The 15,226-nt window shown below is 47.0% G+C and overlaps 1 protein-coding gene across 1 annotated transcript; it reads left to right on the forward strand.

The window, feature by feature from the left end:
- The first annotated feature begins 1,731 nt into the window (after positions 1 to 1,731).
- vcam1b (vascular cell adhesion molecule 1b) lies at positions 1,732 to 10,392 on the forward strand. Its single transcript, XM_037113449.1, has 10 exons — positions 1,732 to 1,869; positions 2,582 to 2,884; positions 3,025 to 3,330; positions 4,354 to 4,614; positions 4,708 to 4,977; positions 5,092 to 5,370; positions 7,334 to 7,636; positions 7,804 to 8,073; positions 8,916 to 9,176; positions 9,295 to 10,392. Exons 1-10 carry the CDS (start codon positions 1,854 to 1,856, stop codon positions 9,453 to 9,455), a joined length of 2,430 nt encoding a protein of 809 aa, XP_036969344.1. The 5' UTR covers positions 1,732 to 1,853; the 3' UTR covers positions 9,456 to 10,392.
- The last annotated feature ends 4,834 nt before the right edge of the window (positions 10,393 to 15,226 follow it).

Raw genomic sequence — 15,226 nt, forward strand, 5'->3', positions numbered from 1 at the left:
ACTTTACTCTGTTTACTTTACTCTGTGTCTACTTTACTCTGTGTCTACTTTACTGTGTCTACTTCACTCTGTGTTTACTTTACTCTGTGTCTACTTTACTCTGTATCTACTTTACTGTGTCTACTTTACTCTGTGTCTACTTTACTGTGTTTACTTTACTCTGTGTCTACTTTACTCTGTGTCTACTTTACTCTGTTTACTTTACTCTGTCTACTTTACTCTGTGTCTACTTTACTCTGTGTCTACTTTACTCTGTCTACTTCACTCTGTGGTTACATCACTCTGTCTTCCCCTCTGTATAGAATGAAGGTTTTGTGACGTCTTCTCAATGTTCCCTGTTGATGTTGATAAACATTAAAGTTTTTACAGTGTAATATTAGTTGTCTAAAGAACCCCTTGAGGTTCAATATTAAAGTTGTTGTGACAGACAAATTTTACTCCATCAGTAAATCTACAGAAGGATTCAAACCCTTAAACTGGACCACAGCAGCTGCGTGAGGCATGGTCTTTACCAGGAGAGCTACTCATCAGCACCTTAATGTCACTGATATTCTGTCAATTTGTAAACTGACTTTATTCTTCTGCTCTGTACGTGTGACTGCATGTGGTGTCCGTCCTGGGAAAGGGATTTTCTTCACTTAATCGAGGATCTGAGGACAGAGGATGTCGTTCACTATACAGATCAGTGTATAAATAAAATGCATTTGATTTGACGTTTGGTCAGGCAGACTACTGTTTCAGGGCTGGAAGCTCTCCTGGTTAAGAGACTCAAATGTTGAAGGACCAGAAGCTCTTCAGATGTCTGACTAAAGTGGAAAAGAGGTCTGCGATTACACTGGAAAGACTTTAATGTTGAACCCTGTCAGGACATCAACAGTGAACGTTGAGAAGATGTCTAAAATATTAAACTGTGGTTCTGCCGGACGTCTTCCGGATGTTTCTGCTCAGTGGGTCTCAGTTGTCTCACTTCCTGCCTCGTCCTCTGACAGTAACAATGTAGGACACGTGTCTCCAGCAGGTGAGTTCACAGGACAGTCGGTCTGAAAATAGTAACATCCACAGAGACGTTGATCAGAGAGAAGCAGCAGGAGCACACAGAGGTTCAGAGTGGAACAGCAGAAAGTAAATGAAAGGCTTCAAGATGTCCACACGTGTGACGACATGAACAATAAACAGTCTGATCACATGATGAGCTATTTTAATTATTGAGGATCACAGCTGGAGTCTAAAGTTAAAAGCAGCGTATGGTCTAAACCCAGACGTCAAAGTCAGAGATGCTTCCGTTAAAGACCTCCACACGCGCACACACACACACCTACCTGTCAGGGTTAAGCAGTGAAAGTGAGCATGGTCACATGCCTGCAGATCGTCCAGCAGGTCGCCCTCAGTGACTCCACCTCATCAGACTGATCAATACGAGCTGATCACTCAGTCTGTTATCACAGTCTGAAGATCAATCAGTCAGAGGACAGACCGTCTCTGCTTCAGACACAACTGGATACTTTAACACTGATCAGATTTAACATCAAGTTAGAATGATGATCAATAATTATCATCATCAATCATTTTGTCACGCAAGACAGAAGTCTTTGTTTTCATTGTTATTCTGAATGATTCTTCAGTTCATGAGTGGAAATCATCTGAAAACATTTAAAATAAAAGTGTTTCCTGCAGAGGGCACTGTGGTCTGAACACACACGCACACACACAGGGAGACATAAAGGAGAGGAGGAGGAGGAGGAGGAGGAGGAGGAGGAGGAGGAGACATGGAGGAGGAGTCGTTGTGTTTCAGACTGTTTCACTGAGACGTCGACACAAAGAGACGCTGAGCTGATTCATTCATCAGAGCGACCATGTCTCTGCTGTCAGGTGAGATTTATACCTTTTATTCTCTTTATCATCGTGTGTGTGTGTGTGTGTGTGTGTGTGTGTGTGTGTGTGTGTGTGTGTGTGTGTGTGAGAGAGAGATGTTAGAAAGGAGTTACCACTGATTCACAAGACAAATAAAATAAATGTACTCATCTTTTTACATGAAAACGTTTAAATAACCTGAAGTCCAACTTAATGTGTGTGTGTGTGTGTGTGTGTGTGTGTCTGTTATTGATTATGAATGTGTCAAAAATCAGATGATCAGGTGTAAACATCAGGTGACTCCGTGTTGGGTCACGACCCAGAGAACCTGCAGTCGTCTGTTTGATCAGATTAAATCTTCTGCTCTGATTCGTCTCATAATGTCTGAACCAGTTTATGTATCAGCTGTTATTAACCTGATCAGTCTGATTGATTCAGTCTGAATCATCAGCTCTGTTCTGATGAAAGTGTTGATCAGAGCGAACACATGTAGAGATAACATCAGAGAGGGACTCAAACTGATTCATTGATTAATGAAACAATTGATAACTGATCGGTTGTTTTTCTGTATTTGTCTTCAAACCAACATGTTGGTCCGTCTCTTAATACGGTCTGACTTCCTGTCTATGGCTCACTGGTTCCTGCTGAAGAGGGTTCAGATTCCCTGAACGCAGCTGACATCAGGTCCATGACTCCAGTTGTTGTTGTTTGTTGTTGTTTACCTCCACAGCTGTGCTGCTGATGTCATCATGGTGCGTTCAGGGTCTGCATGTTGACGTGTTTCCTGGACGGCCTCTGTTGAAGCTGGGCGAACGTCACCAGCTGGTGTGTCGGGTTCAGGACTGTCCCACAGTGCCGAGCATGTCCTGGTCTACGCTGGACGACCGCCCCCTGACCGCCTCCATCAGCACCAATCAGAGCCAGTCGGTGGTGACCTTTGACCCCGTCAGTATGGAGCACGAGGGAGCACTGCTGTGTCGAGTCAGCTGTGGGGGGGAGAGGAAGCAGGTCAAGAGCACCGTGCACGTCTACTGTGAGTACACACACACACACACACACACACACACACACACACTGAACGTGCTGATTGGTTTGTTGACAAGTCATCACGTTCTGTCTGATTGGTCCAACTGAGTCTGATCGCACTGATTGATAATCCCCTCTGTTTCGCAGCCTTCCCATCAGGTCCAGTGATCACAGGGGAGGACCATCTGAGGCTAGGGGTGGAGTCTATGCTCACCTGTCAGGTGTCTGACCTGTACCCCACAGAGCATCTGAGCCTCACCTGGCTCAGAGGTGACGAGGTCCTGCAGAGCTCCGCGGGTGATCCTGGATCGAGCTCGGTCCGTTCTGAGTACAGGTTCACTCCTGTGGCCCAGGACTCAGGAGGGACCATCGTCTGCCAGGCCACGCTGGACCTGCAGGACCTGCAGTCTATAAACTTGACCAAACAGACCAACGTCTCCCTGAATCTGCTCTGTGAGTCCTCAGCCTGATCCTAGTTTCCTCTCATTAATCACATGTACAGTCATATTAGTGTTTACCTGAAGACGACACAACAAACAGCTGATCGGTCTAAAGTGGCTCTGTTCACTTTGTCTTCAGCAGTTCAGCAGTCTAACAGCTTGTGGAGGGAAGCTGTTGATGAGTCTGTTAGTCCATCCTGATGGGACCAGGTCTGAGACTGTGGAGGGTCCCTAATGATGTTCACTGTCCTGCAGCGGTTAGGAAGAGTTCTTGACCTGTGACCTCCAGAGGTCGATAATCATCACATTCGTTTTATCTGCATTGAGCACCGGATTGTTTTCTCTGCACCCTCGAGGTGTTTAACTTCTTCTCTGCACACTCATCGTTTTTATGAATGAGTCCCACCACTGTGATATCATCCCTGAACTTGATGATCTGGTTCCCCTCGTGTCTGGATGCACAGTCATGTGTTAGCAACATAAACAACAATGGACTGAGTGCACGGCCTTGAGGAGATGCAGTGCTCAGCGTGATGGAGTTAGAGGTGTTATTTCCAACACGGACAGACTGAGATCCAGAGACATGTGGTGTTCAGGCGGAGCAGGACGAGTTTGGCCATTAGTTTCTGGGGGATGACAGTATTAAATGCTGAGCTGAAATCAATGTACAGGATTCTGGCGAAGGTGACTTTCTGGTCCAGATGAGTGATGATTGAGTGCAAAGTGGTGGATATTGCATCCTCTGTGGAGCGGTTGGGACGATAAGCAAATTGATGTGGGTCATGTGGTGCAGGGAGGTTCGCTGTGATGTCGTCTGACAAGCCACTAAAACACTTCATCACAGTTGGTGTCAGTGTGACAGGGCGGTAGTCTGTTAAATGTCTCTTTGTCGCTGTATCATTCTCTATCATTCGTTCCTCAGATGAAGAGAAGCTAACAGGATGTCACCTCTGTTAAATGTGTTGAAACAGATTTTGTTCAGGTGTTTCTGACGGACCTTCCTCCTCCTCCTCCTCCTCCTCCTCCTCATCTGTAGACGCTCCTGTCGTCACAGTGACACCAGACTCGGTGCTGGTGATGGCGGGCTCTCCGATCACTCTCACCTGCTCTGTGGAGGGAAATCCCAAGCCGACAGTGACCTGGAGCTTCAGGAAGGCAGAGGGCGTGGTTGAGGGGCGTGGCCAAGACCATCAGCTGGTGTTCAGCTCAGTGAGTCAGTCTGAGGCCGGACGCTACGACTGTGAGGCCCAAAACAGCGAGGGGAACCAGAGCGCCACTGTCCAGGTCACGGTCCACGGTGAGAGGGACGCTCCTGACTCACATCCTGTCTATTTATTTGTTTATTTGTTTACCTGTCACAGCTCTGACTCACCTGTCTTCTCCACCACAGCTCCACCCACCAACACCTCCCTCTCAGTGAGTCCAGGTGTAGAGGTGCTGGAGGGTCAGCAGGTGACTCTCACCTGCCTCTCAGATGGAACTCCAACCCCCAAAATAGTGCTAAGGAGGGAGGGGGTGGAGCTTCAGACGACTGACCACGCCTCCCCCACACTCTCGTTTAGCCTCCCCTCAGCCCGGTTGGAAGACTCCGCCCACTACCGGTGTGAAGCCTCCAACCAGTACGGAGCCCAGCTGGTCAGCAGCTCCGTCAGCGTCACAGGTTTGTTTCTGTCTCCACTTCCTGTTAAAGTTTAACTGATGTCTCTGAGCTCATCTGAAACAGATGACGACACTGAGGATCAATAATCAGATCTGTGCCGCGTGCTTCGTGCAGCCCACCCTCTGCAGGTGGAGGTGAGTCCTCTGGTCTCGGCAGCAGAGCGGGGTTCAGCTCTGGTTCTGACCTGCAGAGCCTCCGGATGCCTCCACCCTCCCTCCATCACCTGGACGAGGACAGGGCAGGACGGGAGCGTCCTCCAGAGGACGCAGCAGCAGGATGGACTTTTTCCGCTCCACCTGCAGGACCTGGACCTCCAGGATCAGGGAGGCTACAGCTGTGAGGCTGAGTGTGACTCCATCAGCAGGACAGGAACCAGCCGGGTCCAGGTCTTTTGTGAGTGTGACACACCTGACACACCTGGGTGCAGGTGACATTCTGCAGCCACTCTCACCTTCATACGGTGGCTCATAGAGGACAACAAACACAGATTGAAGCTGTCCGTATGTGACCAGACTCAAACTGAACCTTTAAATGAACACGTTTGACTCCTCAGAGCCACCGTACCTTTCACAACAAACTAACAACACACAAACTAGGAAATCTCATTTCATCACACACACGCTGACATTCTGATTCTCTTCACCCCAAGTTTTATCCAGAACAAAGGTTGTTCCACCACAACTCAGAACTTTTATCAGATCACGTCGTGAATATTGTTGAGAAATGTTCTGTTGAATTAATGTGATGCCGAGAAACCCAACAGACGAGCAGTCTGCAGGCTGCACACGCTCACACGGGTCGCCATCGCTGCGAGGAGGAGGTGTGAAAGAGAAGTGTGAGCCAGGAGGAATCTGAGCGAGGCGATGAGACGGGAGAGACTTCAGATCAAACCTGAGACGCTGATGACTTCCTGTAGACTGTGTGTGTGTGTGTGTGTGTGGGTGGGTGGGTGGACAGAGGTCAAAGGTCAGACAGCCTCAGTGTGTTGTTGTTCAGTGCAGGAACACATCTGTCTTCCATCTGAAGAGAGGAGGACACGCTGTCGTCCTCCCACACAGACTCTGGATCAGTCTGATGTGCTGCTGCTGGACTTTCAGTCTGAATCACTCGTCTGGAAACATGTTCTCTCTTTAAACAGTGAAACAAAATGAGGTTTTATCTCACCAGAGAGAATCGAGAACTCCAACTCTTCATCAACCATCACACATGTTAGGACACACAATACAGAAATACACACTTCACTGCTGGAGTTCAACAGCTGTTTGTAAAAGACTTAATCCTGAAACTCACCGGCCAACCGTTGGACGTCTGAAGCGTTTGGGGAAACTCGGAGGAGTTCGGGATCAAATCTGTTCGGTGTGTTCAGCTGCGTTGGAAGCTTTTGGAACCGCGTGGACAGCGTCTGCTCCAATTCAACATGTGAAGTCTGAGGAGGTTTCTGAGGATTCTCTGATTGGTGGTGTGCTGGTGAATCAGTGCGGTGTGTGGGAGGGCGAAATACTGTGTGCACTTTGTTTCTCTATGCACTCCCTTCCATCATGTCCTGTTTTTATGTTTTGGAGTACTGGCAGGAGACTAGTGCCACCCGCTGTGAGGGAGGCTTACTGCATCTCGCACAAGCACAGAACGTACACGCTGCTGTGGAGCTGGCAGCCGTGTGTCGAATGCAACACGTAGTGGGCAACAGTGGTCAGAAGACAGCTGGCTGTTGGTTTGAGTCTGGGTGGTGGACCTGTGAGGATGACACCACAAGAAATGGATAGGTGTGTCTCCACCTGACCTGAGGAGCGTGTGTGTGTGTGTGTGTGTGTGTGTGTGTGTGTGTGTGTGTGTGTGTAAGGTGCAGCAACACCACTAAGACAAACTACACATACAATAAAAGCTCAAATCTGTGACGTTAGTTACTGATTTTAATATATTGACAAATGACTGAGATATGGTGAGAGAGGTGGTGCATCAGGAACATGTGTGATCGTCATCAGAGACACAAAATGACGAGTTTGACTGCAGATCAGTGGGTTGTTTGTGTTTATGGAGTCCTCAGATCAGATGGTGTGCAGGTGGATGAATGTGTTTTAGCTTCAGGTGAACATGAACAGACTGAAGTTGGTTTAAAACACTGAACTGAGTCAGAATCATCTGAAGGTAACAATGAATCTGATCACTGGAGGGTTAATTAACAATCTCTTCAGTCAGCGGTGCTGATGAGAGACAAACACTGAAATATCTGAGGGTCCTTGAACGCACCAACACTCAGTCTGAGGAACGACCTCCACCTGCAGACTGACGTAGACCGTTAAGCTGTAGATGAAACAAGATGTGATGTCTCTTCTTCATTTGTTCTTCTTCTCTGCAGCATTTCCATCTGATCCAGTTCTGGAGGATCCTGGACCTGTCCTGCTGGGTCAGGAGATGGCACTTCACTGCCATGTCAACAACGTCTACTCAGCCAATCAGATGAGGATCTTGTGGCTGTCAGGCAATAAGATGCTGATGTCAGAGTCGTTCAGGTTCTCCGGTTCCTTACAGAACGTCTCGTCTGTTCTTCATCCCCGGGTGGAAGAGGATCAGCAGGTTCTGAGCTGCAGCGCTGAGCTTCTGACGGAGGACGGAGACGTGTGGAGGTCGAGGAGCACCAGCATCCCCCTTCAGATCCAATGTGAGTGAGACTACAGGCTTTTTATTGTGAAGGAGACACTTCCTGTTTAAAGAGTTAAGAGTTACTTGTAATCCACTCAGGATCAATACTGCATCACAGGAAACAAAGAAGTAAATCAATTACCTCAGATTCAGGTTTTGTTAATCTCAAGTCCTGGTCTGCTTTAGATCCTCCGAGGAGAACCTCCCTGTCAGTGAGTCCAGGCGAGGAGGTGCTGGAGGGTCAGCAGGTGACGATTACCTGCCGCTCAGACGGAACTCCACCCACCACATTGGTGCTGAGGAGGGATGGGGTAGAGTTACAGAGGACAGACTCCGCCCCCTCCGCACTCTTCTTCATACTCTCCTCCGCCCAGCTGGAAGACTCCGCCCACTACCAGTGTGAAGCCTCCAACCAGCACGGAGCCCAGCTGATCAGCAGCTCCCTGACCGTCAGAGGTCGGCCTCCATTTTATTAAGACTAATACAATGATCATATTTAGAGTCGGGGGGCTCAGTTCAGGTGTTTCTCAGATGATTCTGCTGAAAGAGATTTAATTCAGCAGCTCTGACTGAAATTGTCACAGGTGGAAATAACGTCTCCTGGTGTTCATATGACAGCCTGGAGTGGACCCAGCACAGACCCTGCAGCCCCCCAGACCAAGCTGACCAGACCATCTGGTCTTTGTCAAAATAAACTTTGGATATTTCCAAATCTGTTCGGCCCCTTCAGTTCTTCTTCTCTTTATTTGAAAGCTGTTATCTGAGGAGTCGACCTCTCAATCCTTTACAGGATGCTGAGTGCTTCTCTGGACAGAAATAAACTCTGAGTGCGCGGCTGAGTCACGCGTCAGACTCAGAGCCAGACTGAGCTCAACAACATGTTCATTCAGCTCTGAGTTCAAATACTCACTCAGTCCAGGTGTGTTTAGTGTCATCTGAAGGAGGAGCTGCAGAGTCATCACAGCAGGTGATGAGGTGTTGTTTAAAGGTCAACAGGTTCACATCATCAGGCTGTCAAAGACAAACACTAGCAGTCTTTCTTTCTGTTCTGAGGTCAGCACTGACACAGTCTCACATTTGAACATGATTGTTTTCATTCAGTTGACAGATGACTTTGTGTTTCAGATTTGAGTGAATTCATAAAGAAATCCAAGAAGTCAAACTCAGTCTGACAGCAGCCATGTTTGTTTGTCCTCTCAGTTCCAGCAAAGTAAAAGTGAAAGAAAATGTATTAGAACAGGAACAAATCATAAGTTAGTTTGTGCAGTGCAACTCTGATCGGGTCTCTTGTGCTCCAGCTCCCCCCAGAAACACCACAGTCCTCATCCTGCCATCTGCAGTGGTCCAGGAGGGACAAAATGTCACCGTGTGCTGCCAAACGATTAGCTTCCCGCCATCAGCAGTGGTCCTGAAGAAGCTGACCAATGGGACGGAGAGATATTCCGCCAACGGAACCTTTCTATTGGTCAACGTCACGGCCAGAGACTCTGGGCTTTACCAGGTCAACGTGACCAACAACCTGGGATATCAGGTCAAAGTGTTCAGCATCAGCGTCAGAGGTGAGTGAGACCAGTCCACTGCTTTGGTCCAGTTAAAGTCTCTGAGCTTATTTCTGCTGATTTAATTTGAAGAGTTTGGATTTGGTGTTTGAGTCTTTGTCTCCTTCGTCTCCTGCAGAGAGGAGCAGCAGCCTTCCTCCCAGGCTCAGCATCGTCATCATTCCCGTTGCCTGCGCTGCCGCAGGGCTCGCTGCCACTGCTCTGCTCCTCGACTACCTGAGAAGATCCAGGAAGAAAGGCTTCTATCAGCTGCCCCAGTCTGCTCCGCCCTCAGCCTGAGGCTAACGCTGGGCTAACATCTCCCGACACCTAGCTACCAAGCTCCAACATGTGGCTACCAAGTTCTAAAATGTGACTTCCACTTCCTGTTGTGTAGCTCATGCCCTGACACATGGCTTTGTTATGCTAACATCTGGCTACCACCTCCTGACTTTTGGCTGCTAATTTGCAACATGTGTTTTCAATATTTCAGCATGTGGCTTTGATTCTCCAACATGTGACTATCACTCCTAATATCCTGTTGTGTGGCAACCAAACCCGACATGTGGCCACCTACTCGCAATAAGTGGCTGTAACTCGTTGCTTTGATATCCTGGTATGTGAGCAGCATGTTCCAACATAACTACCAGAATCCAGGATCATAGTATGTTGCTACTACATCATAGTACGTGGCTACTATACCCGTACATGTGGCTACCAAAGCCATAAATGTGACTGCTACCTGTGACTACTGTCACCTGATATGTGACTACAACATGTGTTTGTGTAACACCGGAACACTTGGCTACCCGTCCCAACATACAGAAACCCACAGTGTAGCTATCACAACTGTGACCTTTCACCAGCTTATGTTCATGACAGTCCAGTGTTCGGCTATCACGACTTTACTGGTGATTTTGATATTCCAACACATGAGGACAACCTGCCTACATGTGGCCAGGAGGACCAACACGAGGCCTCCAACTCACCAGATCCCAAAGTACGACTGTCACCTTTTAAAATGCGACAACCGCTCGTCAATATGTGGCTACGACAAACCAACCCTACAGGTCATTACATGATATAACCTGATGTAAGATATGAACATCGACTCAGTCTCAGTCTTCAGTCTCAGTCTTCAGTCTCAGTCTCAGTCTTCAGTCTTAAGTCTCAGTGTCAGTCTTCAATCTTAGTCTCAGTCTTAAGTCTCAGTCTCAGTCTTCAATCTCAGTCTCAGTCTTCAGTCTCAGTCTCAGTTTTTAGTCTCAGTCTCAGTCTCAGTCTTCAGTCCCAGTCTCAGTCTCAGTCTTCAGTCTCAGTCTCAGTCTCAGTCTTCAATCTCAGTCTCAGTCTTAAGTCTCAGTCTCAGTCTTCAGTCTCAGTCTCAGTCTTAAGTCTCAGTCTCAGTCTCAGTCTTCAGTCTCAGTCTCAGTCTTAAGTCTCAGTCTTCAGTCTCAGTCTTAAGTCTCAGTCTCAGTCTTCAGTCTCAGTCTCAGTCTTAAGTCTCAGTCTCAGTCTCAGTCTTAAGTCTCAGTCTCAGTCTTCAGTCTCAGTCTCAGTCTTAAGTCTCAGTCTTCAGTCTCAGTCTTAAGTCTCAGTCTCAGTCTTCAGTCTCAGTCTTAAGTCTCAGTCTCAGTCTTCAGTCTCAGTCTTCAGTCTTAAGTCTCAGTGTCAGTCTTCAATCTTAGTCTCAGTCTTAAGTCTCAGTCTCAGTCTTCAATCTCAGTCTCAGTCTTAAGTCTCAGTCTTCAGTCTCAGTCTCAGTCTTAAGTCTCAGTCTCAGTCTTCAGTCTCAGTCTCAGTCTTAAGTCTCAGTCTCAGTCTTCAGTCTCAGTCTCAGTCTTAAGTCTCAGTCTCAGTCTTCAGTCTCAGTCTTAAGTCTCAGTCTCAGTCTTCAGTCTTCAGTCTTCAGTCTCAGTCTCAGTCTTAAGTCTCAGTCTCAGTCTCAGTCTTAAGTCTCAGTCTCAGTCTTCAGTCTCAGTCTCAGTCTTAAGTCTCAGTCTCAGTCTTCAGTCTCAGTCTTAAGTCTCAGTCTTCAGTCTTCAGTCTTCAGTCTCAGTCTCAGTCTTCAGTCTTCAGTCTCAGTCTTCAGTCTCAGTCTCAGTCTTCAGTCTCAGTCTCAGTCTCAAGTCTCGGTCTCAGTCTTCAGTCTCAGTTTTCAGTCTCAGTCTCAGTCTTCAGTCTCAGTTTTCAGTCTCAGTCTCAGTCTTCAGTCTCAGTCTTCAGTCTCAGTTTTCAGTCTTCAGTCTCAGTCTTCAGTCTCAGTTTTTAGTCTCAGTCTCAGTCTCAGTCTTCAGTCTCAGTTTTTTAGTCTCAGTCTTCAGTCTCAGTCTTCAGTCTCAGTTTTTAGTCTCAGTCTCAGTCTCAGTCTTCAGTCTCAGTCTCAGTCTTCAGTCTCAGTCTCAGTCTCAGTCTTCAGTCTCAGTCTCAGTCTCAGTCTTCAGTCTCAGTCTTCAGTCTTCAGTCTTCAGTCTCAGTCTCAGTCTTCAGTCTTCAGTCTTCAGTCTCAGTTTTTAGTCTCAGTCTCAGTCTTCAGTCTCAGTCTTCAGTCTTCAGTCTCAGTTTTTAGTCTCAGTCTCATTCTTCAGTCTCAGTCTTCAGTCTTCAGTCTCAGTTTTTAGTCTCAGTCTCAGTCTCAGTCTTCAGTCTCAGTCTCAGTCTCAGTCTCAGTCTTCAGTCTCAGTCTTCAGTCTTCAGTCTTCAGTCTCAGTCTCAGTCTTCAGTCTTCAGTCTTCAGTCTCAGTTTTTAGTCTCAGTCTCAGTCTTCAGTCTCAGTCTTCAGTCTTCAGTCTCAGTTTTTAGTCTCAGTCTCATTCTTCAGTCTCAGTCTTCAGTCTTCAGTCTCAGTTTTTAGTCTCAGTCTCAGTCTCAGTCTTCAGTCTCAGTCTCAGTCTCAGTCTTCAGTCTTCAGTCTCAGTCTTCAGTCTCAGTTTTTAGTCTCAGTCTCATTCTCAGTTTTTAGTCTCATTCTCAGTCTCAGTCTCAGTCTCAGTCTTCAGTCTCAGTCTCAGTCTTCAGTCTTCAGTCTCAGTCTTCAGTCTTCAGTCTTCAGTCTCAGTTTTTAGTCTCAGTCTCATTCTCAGTTTTTAGTCTCAGTCTCATTCTCAGTCTCAGTCTCAGTCTTCAGTCTCAGTCTCAGTCTCAGTCTCAGTCTCAGTCTTCAGTCTCAGTTTCAGTCTCAAGTCTCGGTCTCAGTCTTCAGTCTCAGTTTTCAGTCTCAGCCTCAGTCTTCAGTCTCAGTCTTCAGTCTCAGTTTTCAGTCTTCAGTCTCAGTCTTCAGTCTTCAGTCTCAGTCTTCAGTCTCAGTCTTCAGTCTTCAGTCTCAGTTTTTAGTCTCAGTCTCAGTCTCAGTCTTCAGTCTCAGTCTTCAGTCTCAGTCTCAGTCTTCAGTCTCAGTCTCAGTTTTTAGTCTCAGTCTCAGTCTCAGTCTTCAGTCCCAGTCTCAGTCTTCAGTCTCAGTCTCAGTCTTCAGTCTCAGTCTTCAGTCTCAGTCTTCAGTCTCAGTCTCAGTCTTCAGTCTCAGTCTCAGTCTCAGTCTTCAGTCTTCAGTCTTCAGTCTCAGTCTCAGTCTTCAGTCCCAGTCTCAGTCTTCAGTCTCAGTCTCAGTCTTCAGTCTCAGTCTTCAGTCTCAGTTTTTAGTCTCAGTCTCATTCTCAGTTTTTAGTCTCAGTCTCAGTCTCAGTCTTCAGTCTTCAGTCTCAGTCTTCAGTCTCAGTTTTTAGTCTCAGTCTCAGTCTCAGTCTTCAGTCTCAGTCTCAGTCTCAGTCTTCAGTCTTCAGTCTCAGTCTTCAGTCTCAGTTTTTAGTCTCAGTCTCATTCTCAGTTTTTAGTCTCATTCTCAGTCTCAGTCTCAGTCTCAGTCTTCAGTCTTCAGTCTTCAGTCTCAGTTTTTAGTCTCAGTCTCATTCTCAGTTTTTAGTCTCAGTCTCATTCTCAGTCTCAGTCTCAGTCTTCAGTCTCAGTCTCAGTCTCAGTCTCAGTCTTCAGTCTCAGTTTCAGTCTCAAGTCTCGGTCTCAGTCTTCAGTCTCAGTTTTCAGTCTCAGCCTCAGTCTTCAGTCTCAGTCTTCAGTCTTCAGTCTCAGTCTTCAGTCTTCAGTCTCAGTCTTCAGTCTTCAGTCTTCAGTCTCAGTTTTTAGTCTCAGTCTCAGTCTTCAGTCTCAGTCTTCAGTCTCAGTCTCAGTCTTCAGTCTCAGTCTCAGTTTTTAGTCTCAGTCTCAGTCTCAGTCTTCAGTCCCAGTCTCAGTCTTCAGTCTCAGTCTCAGTCTTCAGTCTCAGTCTTCAGTCTCAGTCTTCAGTCTCAGTCTCAGTCTTCAGTCTCAGTCTCAGTCTCAGTCTTCAGTCTTCAGTCTTCAGTCTCAGTCTTCAGTCCCAGTCTCAGTCTCAGTCTTCAGTCCCAGTCTCAGTCTCAGTCTTCAGTCTCAGTCTCAGTCTCAGTCTCAGTCTTCAGTCTCAGTCTTCAGTCTTAAGTCTTAAGTCTTCAGTCTTCAGTCTCAGTCTCAGTCTCAGTCTCAGTCTCAGTCTTCAGTCTCAGTCTTCAGTCTTAAGTCTTCAGTCTTCAGTCTCAGTCTCAGTCTTCTGTCCCTTTAACTGCTCAGCCTGAGGATCTGAACTGAAGCTGTAATCAAGTTTTGTTTTGGTTTTCGCTCTCTGACATGAAAATAATAATAATTATAATCTGAAATAAGTCCAGTTTGACCTTCAGGGCCTGCTGCCGACCCGTCAGGAGGCTGTTAGCTGAGCCTCAGTCTGGTACTACGGCACCGTCAGTTTAACCAGATGTTTGTTTATTATTATCTGATAGATTTCTATTGTAAGCTGAGCTGGTCGTGTTGGTTCTCTCTGCTTTTATTAAAGATATTTATTTCTTCAGCTGTGTCCTAGAGCTCGTTGGATCATGATGTGTTTTCCTGGGAATTTCCTGTGATTCAGTTTTTGCTTTCACTTCTGTGACATTCAGCATTTACTGGAAGTGTGAGGACATCTCAGCTGGAGGTCAAGGTGCTGCTGACTCCACACTCAGTTTAAAGCTTCACATCATTAAAGATCAGCAGACTGAAGCATCAGGCGGGTTTAACAGGGACCAAGTCCTTCAATATCTACATTGCTGAATATTATCATATCTTGTGTTCTGTGTTTGGTTTAAACGACGGCTTGATGAAACGGTCCAGCTCTCTCTCTGTCTGTCGCTCTTCACAGGATTCTCTGAGCTGTTTAACGAGCTGAACGAATTCATTAAATGTTCTGGTTGTTTTTGTCCTCAGCTCAGAGCTCATTGGCTCTCCAGCTGGTTGTCATGGATACCAGAAGGCTTGAGAAGTGAGGTGTGAATGTGGATAGGCCTGCTTTATTTCTCAGCTTTCACTTCAAATTTGAGTTAAATTTAGATTTGAACGAGATGAATGTGTCCGTCTAACATTTACAGAGTTAAAGGTCAAAGCCGACACAGCGTCTCTGCGGACGCAGAGCTGTTTAGCACATTCAGCTGAAACGCTTTATAGAGAGTGTTGATAAATGTGTTCGTCGCTGCTCCATCTGCTGTTTGTCACCCGTGTGGCGTTCAGTGTCCTGCCGGGCCTCCGTGACCTCTGACCTCCTTGTGTAAGAGAGGACGGAGCTTTCTGCTGCGTCTTGTCATTTTAATCTGCTGCCCTGCTGCCATTTCCTGTCTGGAAGAGGAGAAGGAGAAGATGGAGCTCTGTTTTCCTGCAGAGGCTCCATCAGCAGCTCGCTGTGGAAACAACATGTGTCAGTTCATCATGAGGTCACCATCATCTTCATCGTCATCTTCATCATCATCTTCATCATCTGAGCCTCGAAGCTCTGAGAGGATCATCTTCTTTGATTTCTCCACTGCTTTTAACACCATTCAGCCTGCAGACTCCTGGGGGACAAGCTGGAGCTCACAGATGGACCACCCCCCCACGCCCTGGATCCTGGACTACCTCACCAACCGGTCACGGTATGTGAGGACTCGGGACTACATGTCGGACACAGGCACATCATATTTAATAAGAACACAGATGGACAGACGGCTTCTTAATCCTGATCCTCTTCCTCCCCCTGCTGGTCC

The sequence above is a fragment of the Acanthopagrus latus genome, chromosome 11 (genome assembly GCF_904848185.1).
Source record: "Acanthopagrus latus isolate v.2019 chromosome 11, fAcaLat1.1, whole genome shotgun sequence".
Lineage (NCBI taxonomy): Eukaryota > Metazoa > Chordata > Actinopteri > Spariformes > Sparidae > Acanthopagrus > Acanthopagrus latus.

Bases quoted from the DNA above. Each gene is read 5' to 3' on its own strand.
- vcam1b (XM_037113449.1), top strand. The intron at 5,371-7,333 runs GTGAGTGTGACA...TCTTCTCTGCAG, and splicing joins CAGCCGGGTCCAGGTCTTTT to CATTTCCATCTGATCCAGTT. The intron at 8,074-8,915 runs GTCGGCCTCCAT...CTTGTGCTCCAG, and splicing joins CAGCTCCCTGACCGTCAGAG to CTCCCCCCAGAAACACCACA.